The 20,261-nt window shown below is 38.2% G+C and overlaps 1 protein-coding gene across 2 annotated transcripts in view; it reads left to right on the forward strand.

Moving 5' to 3' along the window:
• Positions 1-20,261, forward strand: part of PCCA (propionyl-CoA carboxylase subunit alpha) — a 269,931-nt gene that overhangs the window by 62,590 nt on the left and 187,080 nt on the right. For both annotated transcript variants that reach the window (XM_041423356.1, XM_041423355.1), the window contains 2 exons: positions 12,886-13,017; positions 19,611-19,647. In XM_041423356.1, the coding sequence (XP_041279290.1) occupies positions 12,886-13,017; positions 19,611-19,647 (169 nt within the window). The remainder of the gene's footprint in view (positions 1-12,885; positions 13,018-19,610; positions 19,648-20,261) is intronic.

Consider the following 20,261-nt stretch of genomic DNA (forward strand, 5'->3'; position numbering starts at 1 on the left):
CTTTCATTACAGGGTAATTAATCCACAGTTTTCCCCAAGGAACTGTGTGTAAGATTTAAAAAGAACATCTTCCATTAGTAATATCATGACTTCTTTGCAAAAAGATGCATGCAGTAAAGGAGACAAGGCAGAGTGTGCTTTGCGGGGTTCCATGGAATGGTATCTTCGTTGTGGCTGTATTGCCTGACGTTATCCCATATGTGCACTGGGTCTTGCTCAGCTCATGAGAGGGCGTCAGAAGTGCTCCCTTACCATCCTCTCTCACATTGTAGCTGCTTCTCCCAACTTCTTCAATGCCTGTGCTGGTGTAGGGAGTTTCCTCTTGTCCCTGCTTGGCCCCAGCTGTGTTTTCCTAACACCACGTGCTGTATCTTGTGTTGACCTAAGACAATGGGTTAAGCTTGCCTTTCAGAGATGGGAACCTTTGAGTTTTTTTTTTTTTTAAACAATTGATCGAATGGTTGTCACATGTCTACAAAGCTAAAGGAGCAGTATACTTTAGTGAAGATGTAGGAATAAATGGCTAGAGATATCAGTACCAGTTATTAGAGAAGGAAGATGAGTATGACAAGGCTCTGTTTTCTCTTAAGGAAATGGATGTTGTGAGACTCAATAGGAAGATACACATCCCTTTATCTCAGACAAAATATGTGTGTCTTGTCTATTTTGTGACAAGGATTGTGCCAGGCTCTCTCTTCTTTTAGTTGCTGTCCCTGTCCAGAGATTATGATCTTCCTGATGTACTTCATCTAGCTCTGTGGAGTAAATAACTTCAGAAGGGAACACTGGAGACTAGTCCCTTTCTTGAAATGGCATCAGCTGGCCTGGGTTGCTTAGGTTTGTGTCCAGTTGAGTTTGGAGTGTCTGTAAGGATGGAAACGCCACAGCTTCTCTCAGCTGTGCATTCCTGTGTTTGATCAACATCTTCCAGTATTTCTTTCCTTTCTAGATTGCAGCTATCTCACATGTGACTTGTCTCATCACCATTACCATGATAGTACCTCTGTTACTCCCAGTTTTTCCCTGCTAGTGACTGCCATAGGCATCTCTGGTCACAAATGTAGTTTTCAGTCAGCCTCTACATTTCCTGCGTGCTTTCCCCCATGTACCCTGTTAAATATCTGGTGACAGTGTATTTGTTGGCAGTTGTCCCTTCTGCTGTTAACCCTTTTTGGGATTGTTCCTCAAAATCCTTGAAGGACCCCCTGCCCCTTTAGCTATTTTTAGCTCGTATGGTTCCCAAACTGATGGCTGCACAGCTGCTGCTGGGGATGTGATCATCAGGAGGAATTGGGCCCTGGGGTGGAAGTACTGACGGTGTGGGTCACTACACTGTGACAGTTACTGTGACTTGTGGGACAGCATCCCATCCTGGGGTTTTCTCATGGCTTTATGCTTGAGCATCTATTGCCCCAGTCGTATCCTTCCCTTACTTGTGTGATGTTTTATCTTTTTTTAGTAATTACAGGGTCAGTATATCCTGGCTTTGGTAGAAGACAGTTTGGTTCACTGAATTAAACCTGGTTTGGTGTGGTGATGATGAACAAACAAAACCACAAACAAAGGTGTGCCCATGCCCATTTTGTTACTGCTTCTTTGATTCTTAAATAATTGTGATTAATGTAACTGACAAAGTGATATTTTTCCATGAGAATGCCTGGTTATCACTTAATGTTGTTTCTTAAGTGTCAGAAATTTAATTTAATGCTGTTTAATGTCTCTCGTGGGAAAATAACTCCAGTTTACTAACAAGATGTAGATGTTTCCACTTGTTTGAAGTGGACTTGATGGTTTGCTCTGCATCTTCCAGTGTAGTTTAGGGAGTCTTTATAAACTCTCTGGAGGTCTTCAAGCAATCTTTATCAAATGTTTGATGATGGCTGTTTCTACTGACACAGTAACACTTGTCTAAATATCAGCAATTGCAGCTATTTGACAGGAAGTAAATTAGTAATCTTATGAGGACAGTGGAGACTGGAGAGGATTTTTAAGTCCACTGGCCACCTGAGAAAAGGGCATTGAAGGTTAGAATGGCATTACCTATGTTAGAATTTGGTTAGGGCAGTGGGTTTTTAACAGTCTTATTTTTATCAAGAATGTTGCTTATTCAATGTTTTTGTCTGTTGTAATGTTTGAGAAATTACTCTTTTTCAATATAGTTGTTAGAGAAGATAATTCTAGGGTCACTTACCATCCTGACTGTCAACACCAGGGTTCCTTATGCTTAAATCATCAGTAAATTCAGGGTTGTGTGAGCTTGGGCAGTCATCAAAAGTTTTCATTTGGTTTCTGAATGTGCAGTATAAATATAATTATAGTCACCTAACTTTGAAAGCATTTTAGAATGTCTGGAAAAATACCAGACAGATTTTTTTCAACACACAGGCATACAATTAATACCCTTTGACTGCAAGCTCAATGTAACATCTCAGTAACACAGTGCTAATTTTTCATTACTCGTTCACTTCTAAATATAGTCTCATGTTTTAATTGTTAATTTGGCCTCTCCTTTGAAAAACACAAGGTATGGTATTGCAAAGTGCACTTACTGATCAAGCTATATGTTTGTGTTCTCTATTAATTTGCAAAGCTTCATGTCCATCTTTAGGACAGGAGAAATAGTATGGCTGTATTAAGAGTATGCCTTGTGTCCGTGCATATTCTTCATTTCCTCTAACACTGGAGTTTTTGAACTGCTTGTTATTCTACTTGTTTTCCCTACTGAATTTCAGTTTGATACAGAAAATTTTTTATATGCCGTAAACTTGGGTCCTTGGTTATATGAGGTATTGCTTTGGCTAGAATGATGCTTCCTGTTTTTCCCTCTCATCATTGTCCTGTTTTTTTTCTCCATGACTGCCTGGTTTTAATTTAGACTAATGTATATTTTTTGTTAAACATTTCATTGAGTATTTTCTGCCAAGCTGAAGGCTTTTTCCAGACTGAAAGCCAAATGGCTTAGAAAATAAAGTTCTGCTTACTTTGTCTGCTATATTCAGTGCAGTAATTCCAAGTGCTCTCCCTGCTCCAAACAAATTAAAAATATGTAGCTCGAATCCTAATTTTCGAAAAAGTAAAGAACTAATATGGTCCAAGAGTAAATAGTACTTAATTGTGGGGTTTTTGTGAAACAAAGTAGTTAATAGGTTTGGCTAGTTGTGGGTCAAATGTATTCTTTAATTGATATGATGGGATATTTATCAATCGGTAAGCAAGGACTCTTTCTTACCTTGCTAGCATATTCAGGCTGAATTTGTGCAACACTGGCATATTACGTTTTAAACTGAGTTTGAATTAATGATTAAACAAATGCTGCTTTTGCATCAGGCAAAATCTTGTGTGGTCATGCAACTGGTGGAACTGTTTTGTGTTGCATGAAAAATGAAATGGTCTTCCTGAGGCTGGATGATCGGGAAGACTAAAATTACACTTGGGTTTGCCGTTTCCTTTGTGCATACCTGATTTCTTCTCTTTATCTTCCTGTAATCAGCAGCTATATCCATTGCCAGGATCTAATTGAACTTAATGAAGAAAGAGGTTCTGCTGTTAAGCTTCTGCATTTTCTGCTCTTTGTGCTGCTCACGGTGCTAAAAAGAGATGAGTTAACATAAACCTGAGTAGGCTGTTTAACCTTCTTTCTCTTCTGGAAATGTAGATGCAATAACATTTGCAGCTGAAAAGGCTCATTCGCAGTTTCTAATGTTTAAGGATGCAAATGAAGCATTTTGTCTTTTCTGTCGCCTGGAGGTGTTAAGCAAGGAAACAGAAAGAGGTTTCTAGGATTAGTTCCACAGATTTCTTTTATCATGTAAAAATCAAGGGTGGTTTCAATGCCATGAAGCTAAGAAAAGCAATATGGAAACCATCCAGGGAAAATTCTTAAGTTTAGTTTGTTTCTCCCTAAATTTTCTGAGCATTCCTTACTACTGATATAGGTGACTACTCAAAACTGCTTCTAGCATACCAGGGCTAAGTTTCTGTGCCTCGGGTGCTGTCTCTGTAGTGTTTCATATATGGTGAAGTAGTTAATCACTTACAGTGGTGTGTCATGCAAACTCCTGTGTGTTCAAATTTTATAGTTTGTACATGAGAAATGCTTCTGAACTCGGTTAATTCAATATTGCATTTAGGTTCTGGACAAACATATAATATATAGACCATCTAAAGCTTTAAATAGTTTCAAAGTGAAATTATCAAGTAAGACTTCAGGTTGCAGATCCAAAGTGAAAATTTCAAGTATAGAGCCATAAAAGTTAGTACTTGTTCTCAGTGTCTTCTGCTTTGAGCCCTTGGAAAAAGCTGACTCTGTGTGTTCACTTGCAAAGGTATGATTGGGAACTATGTCTTCCACTTACAAGTTACAATATACACAATTAACTTCTTGGTAAAGAAGGGTTTTTAATTTCAAAATGCAGAATTAAGTCAATGCAAGCACATTTACCCTTTCTACATATAATCCATGATAATAATAGTTCACAACTTATATCTTGTTAAGGATGTTGTCTACAGATCAGTCTGGTTCTTAGTTTTAACTTGGTAAATTTACCACTTCTGAGGAATTAGAGGAGATGACTTTAAAGTTTATTTAAAAAGCTATTTTCCATGCGGCATTAGTACTTAAGGTGGTGCTGACGATAGAGAGTTATTCTGGCCACTCCCCGATGTTTATGCAGAAGGTTGTGTACTTTTTCTGTGGTGTACACTTTTTTTGGACACTGGAGTTTAGTTGCTTTAGGTTGTTTATACTGGCTTGGCAACTGTGCCTTTTGTTTAAGCTGAGCTTTAGAGTAGTCTAACAAACTGAGTCCTCTCTTTCCTCCTCCAGTATTTGAATATACATATACTACATTTTGAAAAGGACAATTATGCCTATCTCTATATTATATATAGCTGTATGCTATATTCCTGCATTCTATTCCTAGCCTACTTTAAGTAAGGTGTGTTTGGGACCTAGATAAGACTTGTTTTCATTTCGTCCTGCAGAAGTTTGTCTGGCCCTTCTGGTAACTAATGGATTTTCATGCCTCTGCATATTTGAAACTATGGAGACAGGCATTAACAGATTCATACTAGGGTTAAATAAACCAGTTAATATTTCTTAGAATGATGATTTAAAGGGAGTATATTAACACATCTCCCTCCCCAAGGTAAAGGTTAAACATGGAAACTGGCATCAATTGGCTTATTTGCAAGTAAACAAGCGTATTCTAGTTTTCTTTTCTTTTCTTTTTTTTTTTTTTTGGGGTATTGCTGCCCAGCAATGTCTTCTTTTCTTGAGGTGTGGTTGGAAAATGCTTTAGTGTTCTTTAAATTCAGTTTTGAGAAGCAAGACAGACTTCTTGCAGCTGTGTTCAATTTTAGGTAAAGCCTATTTTTTCTGCTAGCTTTTTCTTTTCAAAGGAAACACTTCCATTTTCTTTTCAAAGGAAACACTTCCAATGTATTACTTTCTCTTGCAGTACATACTCCTCTTTGAGACAGCAAGTAAGATATTTAAAGTGGCAATGTAGTGTGACAGGTAGTGACATAGCTTGTGTAGGGTTCTGACTTCTACATTGTAGTGTGTTTTGGAGGCAAGTAACAGATCTGATTTTGAAGCAGAATTTGGAATAAGCCGTGAGGTCTGACAGGCTGAACAGCACAGTTCTTTATTACAACCTTCTCTGCAAGTTACCTCAGGCACTGTTACTTTGCCAACTGCCAATTTGTATTTTGCTTTTGAGGCTACTTCCTGTCACGCTGTACCTGCCTTGTGCTTCTGAAGCTCAAGGTGATTGTAGTAATCCATCTCCTTCCAAAGACCTCTAACAGTACAAAAGCCAAACCTCTGCAGAAATAACTGCAGTAGTCAAAGGCAGGTGTAGTCAGAGGACAGTAGGATGCTACAGCCCTTCCTTCTTGGATATCTAGTATATCTATGCTTTTGCTTACATCACATACTGTCTTCACTCAGCCATAAGCCTGTACAGAATGCTTTAATTTACTTCTGCATGGCTCATTTTGTAAAAATACTTGTTCTAATGAAGGATGCTACTTATATGTGTTGTCTTTTCTCTCATGTATGTTTGTGTAAATGTGTGTGCATTGTAAAGATCCTTTGTCTTCAGAAGTTCTGCTTATTTCATTGTAAACAAGATTGGAAGAAACTTTTCTTCACTGAATTGCTGGAAAGTTACTGCTCTTGGTGATCCATGACAATACCTAGGCTTTTACTGATTCAGGCCCTTTGCAGCTTAAAATTAAACAGCACAGAGTGAAATTTTCTGTTTATTGGTACTGAATTTGCAGGTTGATGACCACACAAATCATTGGCCACTCCTGTGTATGCTCTGAATTCTGAGCCTTCAAGACAGCAGCAACAGGGCTCAAACATTTGAGCTGATAGGTCGTTTCTGTGCATCTAGCAGAAAGCTTCAGGATGTTTTTTCATGTCCACCACATTGTATTGTAGAGCATTTTACCAGTTCAGTATTTCCTAAGTCATTGTGTGGATGCTTCTTATTATATATTCTTATAGTAGATTTCCTTGAGGAATTCCTTCCCAATGTTGAATGGACAGTTCCTGAATTCTCAAGTTTTATGTACCTACCTTTTTCAAGTGATGTCAGTGTGTTTGTAGTGGTGCTTGTGGGTTTTCCCCCTCTCTTTTCCCCTGCTAGTACTCCTGAATCATGTCTGTCTTTGGATGTTTCACCTGGATTTTTCTGTTCTGCTTGGTTTTTTCCTAGGTTGTTTGTACCTCTGTTGGACCTTCCTTTTGCTGCCAGCTCAGCTTTTCATCCCTGCATTTAGCTCATGTGACTTAAAGGCTTTTTGGCCCAGATGTCTATTCCAGTCATCTTTGAGGTGTGCTGCTTATCTGCTCTGCTTTGTATGTGTCTGCAAGCAGCTGCACATTCAGGTTTGTGTCCTTCTGGTGATCTATGAGCTCTACATGGGGGATTGTATTAGTGGATGATCCCAATTTTTTTGGAACACAGTGAATACCAGACTACTTGTGCCTATTCCCTTGTCCCATGTGTCTGTCTCCTTGACTGGTTGTGTGGCAAGAGGGAGTACAATGGTGAAAGATTAATCAGCTGCATGTAAGGATTTAATGGAAGCCTCTTCTAGTTTCTCCTGTGAAGAGAACTTGAGTGTTAAGACAGAGCTCCTTTGGAAACCAGAGCTATGATAAAGTTTCTACTGAAGTTCTTATCTGTGGACCCTCCTTCATAATCTTACCAATAAATTCTTCAGTAAAGTGGTAACTTGTGCTGCCCATGCTCGCTGATCTTACTGTTACCTCACTGCCACAGAATCTGGTTTCTGTTTTGATTCTGCCCTTAAATTGTTGGAATATTTGAAACCACATGTCAGAGTTGTTTTTAGCAGTGGCTTTGATGCTTCAAACTTCAGCCATTCTGTGACTCAAACAATGTTGCTCAGAGAAGCATCATGTTTGATTTTTAAAACAAACCTTAGAACAGTAATGCAGATTTGACAAGAAGAGCAGGTCAATATGGCAGCATGCTGCTGCCTTCCAGAGCACTTCAGAGTTTGAGGATGTGCCATCCTCCCAAGTAAAATTCCTGTTCCCAGTTGCATGCACCAGCAGCTTGTGGTCCTCCCTTCAGTGCCCATTAAGCTTCTCTGTTTAGCTCATTTTGTCTCATGAAAGTGATGAAAAACATTTCTTAGACAAAAAATAGACCATTGTCTGCCATGTTAGCCAGCTAAGTCAGCTGAGGAGTGTTTAAGCCTGCCTTTAGAGCAGGGGGATAGATAGGAGTGTGGGCAGGCATGTGCAGGAGGGGAAGGAGGGAGGATGAGGGAAGAGGAACTTGGTCCATTGACTCAGCCACTTGAGGGCTGTTACTGTCTTCTGTAAATATCACCCTGAGTTGAAAATGTCATATGTAAGTCTGAATTTGAGAACCTGTGATTCAGTGGCAGCATGCAATAGATTGTTTGGGTTCTCCTGTAAATTTCATGAACTTGTTTAAAAGCAGCTCTGTGTTTACATGGAAAAGCTTATTTTCAATAAAGCAGAGCAGCTACAAGTGCTTCTGAGATCTCTCTAGCCTTTCAGCTATTTCTTCCTCAGAGATGAGAAATACTTACCTAGAACGAGTCATTTCAGGTACTAGGGAATGAACAAGAACAAAGCCTGCATTATTGTCACAGATTCTGTGTGGTAAGGTAACTATTGGGGCTCTTGCACCTGGAAGCAGCTGGGCACTCGGAGTATGTTTTGCCACATCAGCATGCTGTGAGTGGAAAAATCCCCTCATCAAATGGTCCTGAAAGAGAAAACAAAAGATTCTTGATAATACTGTTTTTGTACATGACATATCTCCTTGTTGGTTGAAGCTGCTCCTCTTAGGCTGATATTACATGCAGATTCAAGTATCAAATAGCTCAAATGAGGACACCAAAAACTGTGTTCAATTGTCCATAACTAACATAGTAGAAGACAGAGGATAAGTTTTAGTATCACTTGTTTTGTCTAAAGTCGAGTTGGAACTGTTCGATCATTTCCTGTAGCTCCAGGAGGCCTGGCAGTGAGTTGGCTGCTTTGCTACAGATTCATAAGCCCACAGAAGAGTATATGTTGCCAAGTATATGTGTGTAAAAGTTGCTTATGCACTTTTCCCTCCTTCTTGCTTTCTATCTTTAGTTCGCCTTAGGCTGTCACTGAGACTAAATCCACTACTGACTGTATAATACAGTAATTGTGAATATCTACATTGATAATTTCCAAGAGGAGGTGCAAAAGGAACTCCCCTTCTGAACTGTCTCTTCAATTACCTGAGGTCCACAGGAGTTTGTCAGATGAGCAGGTCCTTTCCAGATGCTACGAGTATGATGACTTACACTAACATAGGTCTGTTTGGCCCACTCTGTTCCCAGAGCAGTCACATATTTGACAGACTGTGACTGTGATGGTCGCAAACTCAATCATGAATTTCCCAGATCGATTTTCCAAATCTTGCCTTTGCTTGTTGTACTTTGACACTGTGTTTAGTTTTTGATATATTAAGGGTCCTGCATTCCCTGAAGGTAGACTGAGGCTTTTGTCTGGCTTAAAGAAAGCCAACCACCAAAACAAAAGGAAGGGAGAATAAACTGCTTGCAGTTCTTATGGCCTGACTATTAGACCTGTTGTTACTGCTTTCAAAAATAGTGGGCTGTTGGGGAAAACTCTTCAATGTCTGCTACTTAAGATAACTAAAAATTAACTTTTTTGGTGTGAATTTATTATGAACTTGTCACTTTATAAAACATTCCTTATTATTTGCCTGTACTTTTGAGTGTGCGAAATAGAGCAGTGATACACAGATATCACAGGTATGTTTCTGAACCAAGTGCTGGTGCATGTTTATGGTGAAAATTTTGATGTGTTTTCTGCAGCCAGATAATTTTCAAGTCTGAAATATGCTGCTGGATGTGTGAAGGAGTAACGGAAGTTTTGGAACAACTTGTTTCATATGCAGTGTGTAAGCTTGTATGTACAGCAGAGGTTTTAGTACTTGTTGCCACACTGACAGGTCTGTGTGTAAACAAACTGGTAAATCTTAGTGGGAGCTGAAGGTGTTGCCACTGCATTCTTTCTTATGGTCTGTTTTTGGCGTTTTCGTTATTGGGCAGTAGACTTTTGAATGGATTGTTTAATACATTGTGTGAGTGTGGGTGGTGAAGAATCTGGGGCGCTTTTCTGGTGATGAGCTGAGAAGCTTTGGCAGAGGGCTTGAGCAAGCATCTTTGAGTGATGGCATATTAAATTACTGTAGCAAGACATGCAAGACTTTATTTAGTAGTCCCTTAAGCTGACAGTCTTTTTTTTAGGTGCTTATCTAAAGCTAGTTGTGAGTCATGTCAGAGAATGCACACCTTTCCTATGTAAGAGATGGTTAGATATGCTACCTGAAAACCAGCAGAACCTCCTAGCTTTGTTAACTTATTTTTGATTTATGGATGTTGCAGAATGCAGAATCACATGGTTTTAGGTGTCCTTTGATATCGAGTTAAACTATTTAGTTTCAGATTGTTGAAGGGGAAATAACTGGCTGTGGTGACTGCCCCAGGTGACTGATGTTATGAGGGAATAGCTGGTTGTACTGTGCTGCTGCTTGTTCACCATGGAATAGCTGATCTGTGTAAGGTACAAAGGTTTGTAGCAATTAAAGCCAAAAAGCTGCATATGTAGACAAGTGCAGTTTGTAAATTCTGACCTGTGAAAAGTATACATTACAAAAAGACAAAGATACAGGTTGCAACAGGTGATATTTGCATTAGAGTAATGTGTATCTGCTGCACATCATCTGGTACTTAATTTTTAGTAAGTAGTATGGGCTGTATCCATGTGGAGTACTACAGCTCTACAGGATTCATGTAACAAATATATTGGATGCAGAGATTAATTTCTTGAAATAGTTTGCAGTGGTCCTTCTCAGGTGGTTCATGAGTCTTTCCTGAATGGTACTATTCTCTTCTTATCCAGCTATCTGGACAGGAGCGGGGAGTGAACTGGGCACTTTGCAAGTCCATGCCACAAATCAGTGAGATGAGACAGTAGGTCAAGCATGATGTCCTCTGTGGGCATTTGGCTGGAAAGGTGCATGCTTGGTGATGCCATCAATGTAATTTTTATCCTCCCCTGTGACCTCCAGTTTGCATGAAAATTTTTCATTTTCTGTCAGAACAAAGAAGAGAGAAGAGAAATGCTCTAAGAGTGTGGAGGTAGACTGCAAGCTACAAGTCTAGGATGGTCTGTTATGGCAGCAAAAGTTTTGAACCTGCTGTCTTGACCTCTGGAGATCTCATGTTTTTGATGGTAAACTCTGAGAAGAAAGTGAGGAGAGGAAGCAATACATGGTGAAGTTTGAAGTAGTATTGGTCAGGATGGAAATGCCAGTATTGTGGCAGAAACTGTGGAAACAAGGTATTTCCAGGTTAGAAGTGATACAAGAGGGACAGTGTCATCTCCACTTGTCAAGTATGTAAAGTGATCCTTTTCCACAAGGCTTTTTGAGATTGGGATACAGTCTGATGACAGAAGTCTGCCCTGCCTCTAGGTGTATGCAGGTAGCTATTTCTGCCTCTTTTTAAGAGAGGAAGAAGTATGAGTTTTGAGGTTGTTTCTGAAACAGTCAGCTTCAAACTTTGTGTCACTGTGGTTTCATGCATCAATTCCTTGCTTTTTTTCCCTTCTCCTTTAAAAAGTGTTTCTTCAAGTACCAAAGGATCTGAGCACTACATAATTATGGATCTGCACCCTTGTTTTGGTCCTCCTCTCTCTTCCTTCTTTGTATTACACTCTTCCCAACTTTCTAAGAAAGCTATTAATCAAGTTGTTAATTCCTGAGTTACTAAGCTAAGAAGCCCAATGCAGCAGAGAAGAGGTGGGCAGAGATAAAGCCCCAGATGGTTCATTGTGAGTCAAAGCTAACAATCCTTTGATGTAGCAGAACTGATGCTCTGCATTTGGTTTGGTTGCCCTTGCACTGAGCTTCCTTGTGTGTCTGTAATTCTCACCTGGTCTTTTCTGGATGGTCTCTATTTCCCTGTTAGCTGGGATGGTATGAAATAATCCACACATTAATAATCTGTCACATTGCTCCTGCTAGGAAGCTGCTGGCAGTGCAAACGGTGACTCCCGAGCACGTTGAGATCTCTTGCCTCTTATAAGATGACAGATAGCAGGATGTTTCCCAGCTTAAACATATTTTTCTGTGTTCTGGGATTGGATCATGTATTACCATCATGTAACTACACAAAGCTTCAACAAATGACTTTTTATCATTAGTGACTGTAACTATATGGTTTGTTTAGCATAAGTATGTGTCAGAAAGACCAAATACTAAGGCATATATTGTGGTATAAGAAACTGCTGTTTACCATTTTGCTAGTAGTGATATTAAGTTAGCTGCCCATTGGCTAGAAACAAGTTGGTTTTAGACATTTTACAGATATTTTAGAACTGGGGAGATGGAAAAAAAATGTAACGTGGAAAAATTGTGCAAGACTTGATTTAAAAAGAAAATATTTTTTTTCATCCTTATCCCTCTTTCATCTTCTTTCTCTATCCAGTACAAAAGATACAAAGTTACCTGAAGCACATGTGTGCTTGCTATTGCATCAGTAGCTTTCAGGGAAAAGTTCTGATAGAATTGTCTTTAGCTTAATGTAGTACTGACCTGAAGAAGTTTAAAAAAATGCCTCTTTCTGAATAACCTCGCTGAAGTCTATTGTTGGCATAGAGAAACAGGAGGAAGAAACTTGCAGTTCAGTGTTTTAACTACATATTGATGTTGAAGTATTAAAACATTTTATGTTAACTACTTTCCACATTGTTATTGGAGAAGAGTTGACTGAAAGAATCAGGAAGTGTTATTTGACTTATTGCTTTATTTTCAAGGTCTTATATATATTGAGTTAAAGACTGCATTTTCATTGTGATGTTTCATTGAGGTTTGGTTTTAGGAATGCAAACGAAATAGAATTTTAAACTGTTGTCATTTGGCAAATGCATCTTTGTAAATCACTTTTTGGTTATTTCGGTGGCGAATTAACAAGCCTCTCTTTTCTGAAGGGATACTTTTAACTTTCAGGCTGGACTACTTCCACTTGCAGCTATTTTTCTCTGTCCTAGCTTTTGATTTATACAAATGCTAATTATAGGGCTTTGAATCTGTGTGTATACATAGTTTCACAAGGTCATACACGTTTTTAATGAACTGTCTGAAATATTTATGTATTGCTCTGTTGTTATGTAAAGAGATCGCTGCCTTATGAGTCTTGTTGTGTTAGTCAGCTCAAAAAGAGAAAAAAGTTAATAGTGATATCTGTCTATGGAGAAGCTGATTTTTGTCTCCTAAAGTTTTGTCTTCATTGTCTTTGCAGGCATCAGAAGGTGTCACCTTCATTGGACCTGACACACATGCTATTCAAGCTATGGGAGACAAGATTGAAAGCAAATTGTTAGCCAAGAATGCAAAGGTCAACACGATCCCTGGCTTTGATGGAGTAGTCAAGGTGAGAAATCATTTAATTACCGTCTGCCCACTGTAGGAACAGTGTCTAAATCAAAGTACACCTATTGAAGGGCTGATGCAGAATTTAATTATCATTTCCTCTTCTTTTTCAGTAAAAGGTAATTAAAAATGAAGTACAGATTTTTACTAACAAGAGAGCTTTGGAGAAGAGGAGAAAGTCCTTGATAATAAATGATGTATTAGGAGTTCTTCAGTGGAGTCTCTAAAAATACTTTGCTTTAAATTTGACATGAAGGCAGGTAGATGTATAAAATGTCAGGTGTGGATTTGACTTATTTGCACATCTTTACATTTCTCAAGTCTTCTTGTTGGCCAAGATCTTGACAGCTCTGAGTTAAGAGAAGTTTGTTAAACTGTGTGAAGTTTCCATTTTATGGTCTGTTCTGATGGTGCATATATCCATGTGTTGCAAAATTCAGGATGGGATGTGGGGGGAGAATTTGGCGGCTCTTTATCAGAATCTACAGCTAATGCTCTTTGTGTGGTTTTAGAAGGAATGTCTTCCAACAGTTTGGTAAAAAAAAAAAAGTTTTATTTCTTTGTAGTTTATAAGGTTAAATAAGGTATATCAATTTTTGTTTATTCTCTGCTATAGTAGTTTTGTTGGATTCTTACAAGCTTTCCTGTGTGTCTTAATATATTGTCTGTGTTAATGTAGTTAAGCTTTTCTCTTTTAAAACCTTCATTGGATAAAACAAAAACTTGGTGCATTATAATATGTTGACCTCCTGGGTTGAAAATTTTTATGCTTTACATGTCAAATCAAATTTTTTTCAAATGGAGTTTGAGTAAAATTTTAAGTTGCATGGAAAAGAGTGTAGTAGCTAAGCTGGATTTTAAACTCTGTTACGAGACAAATTGTCCCCCAAAACCTGACTAAAGTGAAAGGTAAATCGAGTACAAAGGGGCTCAGCCTCCACAGAATTACCTGGTCCAATGAGGCTGCCTGGAGAACTTGACTAGTGAGAGAGAATGATAAAATCATAAAATAGCTGAGGTCAAAATGTCCAAGAGAATTTTTCAGTACTTGTGATGGAAATGCATGATGTTTGTAATGTCTGGTAGCAGGATAATGCTGCAGCAGGTAAAAGTGCAAAGACTTCTTTCCCTTCTGCAGGACTCCATATGAGTTTTGGACTGGCATTCATGGCCATGTTGAAGTCTGGGAGAGGCAAATTGGCAAATTTCAGCTTTTTGTTGTATGTTTTAGCAGTCCTTTGTGTATGTGGTCCTTCAGCACTCATAAGATTTAACAGCAGCCAAGCTGTTGGGCATAACATTATTTGTTTTGATATCCTGTATATTCTTCTAGGAATCCTGAAAGTAACTTCCAGAAGTAACTTCCAGAAAAGCATTTAGCTAGGAGATAACTTTGAATTAATCATTTGAACACCACAAAACATTCTCGAATGCTGAATTTAATACTCAAAATGCTGATTTTCTCATTGTATTAAAACTTACATAAGGGTCTGTTATTCTGCTGATAAAAAAACCCCAAACCTGACAAAGAAGGATAATGGTTAAGGAACAGATAGGGCTATAACCAGTGCAGCTGAGCTGCTTTCTTGTATGCACTTGTTTTGTAGACCTTCAGCTGCACTGGTTTTGACAATTGTCTGAAGTTCCTGACACAAAAAGGCAACGTAAGGGATGTGGTTGGCCATGGGCTACATGCAGCAATACCCTTAAAACCAATTGAACTCGAATGTAGGCCTGAGTTGAGAACTCCAGTCTTCTGCCATTGAAAGGATCTATGTGGTGGTTGCTTAATCCCGAAGTGTCCATGTCGTACCAGTTTCACCTACCTCAGCCCTGCACGAGTTCTGATTATCTGAAGAGTGTTGATGAAAAAGAATACATATCTTAAAAAAAAAAAAAAAAACCAAAAAAACAACAACCCCAAACCCAAATCTGCAATGTGCCCACCAAATAAAAACAAGGTAAGTCCACGGACATTGTCAGCATTGCAGTCTCCATCAAAAAATGGAGTTCCAAATTTTAGGCTAACCAGTGCTTTGATTACCAATTATAGGAAATAAAGCTTCTGATAATTGATACTGTCATACTTGCTATGGATCTAAATATGTGCCTGTGTTTGTGCTCTGATTTCCTTCCTGTGACAATGTCTTTTGCTCAAATGAATACCCAAATAATTAGGTCATACAGGATGCCTGATCTTTGGTTAGAGCTTGATATGTTATTTTGCAAATTCGGACTAAGATAGGAAGGGCAAAGCTGCATGATTCCAGCTGTAATCAGAACAGCAACACACAAGGAACGGGATACTGTTTAGGATTTCTGCCATTCTGTGGGAGATCTATTTTAGTTACCGTTATGACGCTTTCAAAATCCTTGAGGGCTCCTTTTCCTGAGAAATAAAATTTTTAAAGGTCTTTAGGAAGGAGTTGTTTGCTTGATGCTTAAGATGGTTAGATGTGGCTTCAATTTTAAAGTGGACTTCAGTAAAGCTGGAGGAAAACTGCATTTATGCCTCTGACAATGCTAGAAACTGAGACGGATCTGTTGCATGTGTTCTTTGTGGATGAATAGTTAAAGCAAACACAGAGCAACAACTTCTAGTGCTTCATTATTCAACTCAGGACTGCACTGAAAATCTTTGTTACTAGAAGGGTTATCTTTATCCTTGTTAAATAGTGCTGCAGATACTTGGGTCCTTCCTGAATAAAGGATATTTTTCCTCTCTTATGTTGCTTAGCACTTAGACATAGGAGACACTGCTAAGGTTTTGTAATGACATCTTGGAGAAGTTGCATGCAGAAAAATTCCCAGTGAGTAGTAATTAAATTAGAAATTTAAAAGAAGGAAGCCTTTCAACAATATACTTAAAGTTGGAAGGATTAAAGAGGACGATGCTTGGCATCAGGCATGAGTGACTGTTCTTATACTGGCAAATGCTCTAGCAAATATGAAACTGAGAGTGGAAAGATGTGGAATGGAGAGGGCAGTTTGATAAAGAGTAATTTTCTTCTCGTTCCTGGTTCAGTTTCTCAGTTGACTGGGGCAATAGAGAAATCCAGTCTGAACATATAAGGAACTGGAGTCTTGTGCTGTCAGCTAGAAAGCCAACAAAGGCGTTCAAAGGTAATTAATTTCAAAATGTGTAACTAGAATTAGTTTTATAAAACCTATTTGGGAGATGTAGTCATAAACGGTTTTAATCAAAAGAATTAGCATTAATCTATGTGAGCAATGGCTATACTAAAGTTAGGGCTGAGATGATGTATTGACTGTGAACAACTAAAGGGGAGTAAGAGACTAGAAAGTGAAGGCTGAGTAATGAGCATAAGAACATGCTGTGGTGAAAAACCGGGAAAGGAATGGCAAGGGAAGAATTATTTTTGTATTGTTTCACCATATACAGCCAGTTTGGTTTTATGGCTGGTAGAACACAGCTGGATGTAGACACAGAATAATAATGTCTGTGTCTACTGAGTTTCACTGATGTCAGTAAACATGTTAGAGGTCTTCAGCTAGGCTCTGAATTTACTGTAGTTAAGTTTTGGTACCTGTTTTAGATGAATTTTTGTACTGGGATATTGACATTAGGATTGAATGATTACTGTTGGGGAGGTTGTTAAAGATTCTGGATGTGAACTGGAGGTTCTCTAAGGCTAACACCCTCAGCCGTGAAGACCATGGTGCAGTTCTTCATCATTAATACAATGTTTCACAGTTCTAGGAGTCACTTAATCAGCTTTGCCCGGGCATTCGCCTACATCAAGACAGTTTTGTTTTTCTGTCTCCACCTGCTGGTACCTGCTTGAGAGGCATGTCCATGAAAGTAGGAGGTTAGGAATTCTTATGCTGAAAGGGGTATTTTGTGTCTCTAACTTAATGGAATCACCTATTTGTGAAAACACTGACATAATTTTATAACTCTTAGGACTTTTATTAACTTCTACCATTACTTGAACATTTTTATTTGTACAATAAAAGGTGGTGCTAAAATTATATATTTCTTTACAGTTTCCAGTTTATTTTGGGAAAACGGTAGTGTAGCTAATGTGCTTTTGAAAGAAATAGCAGTAAATCATTGAGGACTTTTGCTTTCAAAAAATAATTTAAAGTGTTTTTAGTACCAGTGTGGTTTTGTATATCTTGCACATATTTTGGACATGTGTGTTGGGCAGTATCATAGCATTCACTTTTTTGTCCCTCTTGTGCAAATATTGTGTATCTGTCATGAGTTTTATGTACCAAAAAGCTAAAGTTACTGTCCTAACTTTCCTTGATTACTCAAACTGCTTCTGTATTTATGTAACCAGCAAGTGAAATTCGTGATATTTTAACCAACTGTTCAACATACCTTCTTATGGAAAAAGATCAAAAGACTTACCAGAGATGGCAATATATCAATTTCTGTTGTTGTTGTTGTCGTTGGTTTTCCTCTTTAAATCATAGCATATTTTTGTTTTGTGGTTCAGAAATGGTCTTTGAAAGCGAAAATTGGAGTATGCATGGATTTTAATTTTTTTTTCTCCTGTCTTAGAGTTTGCATTCTAATAAATTAGAACTGTAAAAGAAACAGATGTTGACACAGTGTAAATTAATAACTGTGCTGGGCAGATGACTAAAATCTTTTCAAGCCAGAACTAAGACAATTAGTGCTGCTGATACCAATCAGTTGTTACTTAAAGTTGTATGCATGTGTAAAAATACAGTGGCAGTGAAAAGTTCCTCTCTAATGATTTGCAGCTTGTCTTCCTGTGGACTGCAGTGTATCAGTTAGCCACTTGTTTGCAGGTAACTAAGTGAAAAAAGATTACCCTGTTTGCTTCCCCCCCTTAATTCTGTTTTGCAAATATGTGGGGGAATTTGCAATAGAAAAGAAATGTAAAAGTTTCCTTCTCGACTATAATCGTGGCTCTTCATCAGTCATCACTCTTCCTGCATTTTGTTCAAGAGGCTCTAATTGTCTGCATTTGGCAGGTTTAACACTTCCTGACAGAGAGGCTATTAAGGGGAAGTATTCTCGCATAACTGTCACAGGCAGGAACAAAGAACCTTCAAACTCAATGTGTGGAAACCACTAACATTCTTAAATGACCCTTTTCATGCATTTTATCCCTTTAAGCTAAAATTTGGAGGGTGCAGGGTCATGGAAAGCAGCAAGGTGTAATAAAACAGTAAACTCTTGAGGATTTTTTTGGGAGGGGGTGTGAGGGGCAGTTTTTGTTTTTTTTTTTTCTAGATTTATCTCTTGAGTTAAAAACAATTGTTATTTGGAAAAATCTCATTAACAGATGTGACTGGAGTAAAAAGACTTAAAACTGATGTTGCTTTCAGGACTGCTTTGAACTTAACAAGCACCGATTTGTGGAGCAGACTAGCTAATGAAAGGAAATTAAATTTTCTGACAACTTCCCCTGCCAGCCCTCTTATTCTTCATGGGGCTGTTACTAGGTACTGAAGACTTTTAAAGAGGATTTTGTTTTATTATCGGACATAAATGAACCAGGTATGAACATTTCTTATGTATTTTTTTTAAAGTTCTGACCTGGGTGCTTTTAAAATGGATTGCCTTGAAAGCTTTAAAAATATCAGGTTTCAGTTTAATGTTCATAAGTTAGCCCCCATAGTTTCAGACACACTTAGCAGCTGGTGGTTTCCAGACATTACTGCCTTCTGTACAAATTTTTTAATGTATGTCATGGGATAGTATAAATATTATCAAATTTGGATGGAATTTTCAAGCGTAACATGTACCACTGTAATTTAACCCTTTTTCTTTCTAATTTGGTATAATGGAAATATACTGTTATCAGTAGAAATAACAAGAATTAACTGCTGCAGGAGAAGTGATTTGGTTTTTGAAATGCAAGTAATTAAAGTATCCTGGTTTTTATTCTCTCAGTTTCCCAGGACTTTTTTCTGTACCTGGCTACAGTAGTTTGACAGTGGAAGCAATAGGTGGCATCAACAAAAGGATTTGTAAAGTTGGCTTCTGCAACTCTTAAATGAAAACAGTTTTGGGAGTCTTCTCCTTTCAGATACAGTTTAAAATTTTTCAGAATGCAGAACTTTCAAAACTGAAGTGTTTGTGTTCTTTCTTGAGTAAACAAAACCCATTTGTCTTTGAAGAAGTTCTACAAGGCTTTTTTTTCCTGAACTTGAATTACTCCCAAACAATAGAGAATCAACTCCCCCTACTGACAGCAGTCAGGAAAACACAAGGAATACCTGTGAGGACAGAAACAAGCTGGTAGTGGACAAACTTTAACGATCTGATTTATGGTCCATTATTGATTGTAAACGTCTAAATTCTAGCATTAAATTCCTACAACTGCAGAAAATAATTTTGCGATCCTGGTTGTGTTTCCTGTCAGCTGATTCCTCATTGCTTTGAGTTCCTCAGTGCTCTAATGATGAGGTAGAATTTACATTCCACTTATGGTATTAATTTTACATTCCTCTGGCTGAAAAGGGTCAGGAGGTTGTAAAATCAAACATTAAATGAATCGGAGGAGACAGTAGTGCAATATATGACTGCCCTCAGGACACAGTGCAATGGCTGATGGGATTAACGTTGGGTCTCATTTCCTGCTTTTACAGGATGCAGATGAAGCTGTCAGAATTGCAAGGGAAATTGGTAAGTTCTTAAATTAGCTATGGTGGGATTTGTGTGCCTCTCAGCAGACATGGTTGACTAAATTGAATGTGTAATAAGTAATCCCTATAGAACAAATAATGTTTTAATAGTTTTTAAGTTCCCTGTTGCCCATAGGGCTGAAGGAATCTAGGCATTAACACCCCGTCTCTTAAATCATCACATTGGAGCTTTTCAAACTGGACTTTACAGAACCAAGTGCAGCCATGATTTGTGGAATGAATGTAATATGCAGTAATGAGTACCTCACTACAGGAGTTACCTGAAGGTATATCTGCAATTGGACATGATAGTCAAAAGTTAGGCATGGTATACTTCTCTTTATGTGGAGACTGACATCAGTGATGTTATGATCTTCATTCTTCATCACTGTGTGGACTGCAGCTAGCTTGAATATGATCCAGAGCACCAGCCTTCTGTACTTAGTGGAATAAAGTCACTATTCAGCTTCTGAGTATCTTACAGAATGGTGAAAAGAGCAACCAGCAAATGAGTCTGGGACTGATTTTGATGAAGGTTAAGTGTAATATGTGTTTAATGAGTTTTGGCTTTTATTTACTAAAGGTTGATATTAGTGAAAATGCTAAACCATATGC

The sequence above is a fragment of the Onychostruthus taczanowskii genome, unplaced genomic scaffold (genome assembly GCF_017590055.1).
Source record: "Onychostruthus taczanowskii isolate IOZ18803 unplaced genomic scaffold, ASM1759005v1 scaffold77, whole genome shotgun sequence".
In the NCBI taxonomy this organism is placed as follows: Eukaryota; Metazoa; Chordata; class Aves; order Passeriformes; family Passeridae; genus Onychostruthus; species Onychostruthus taczanowskii.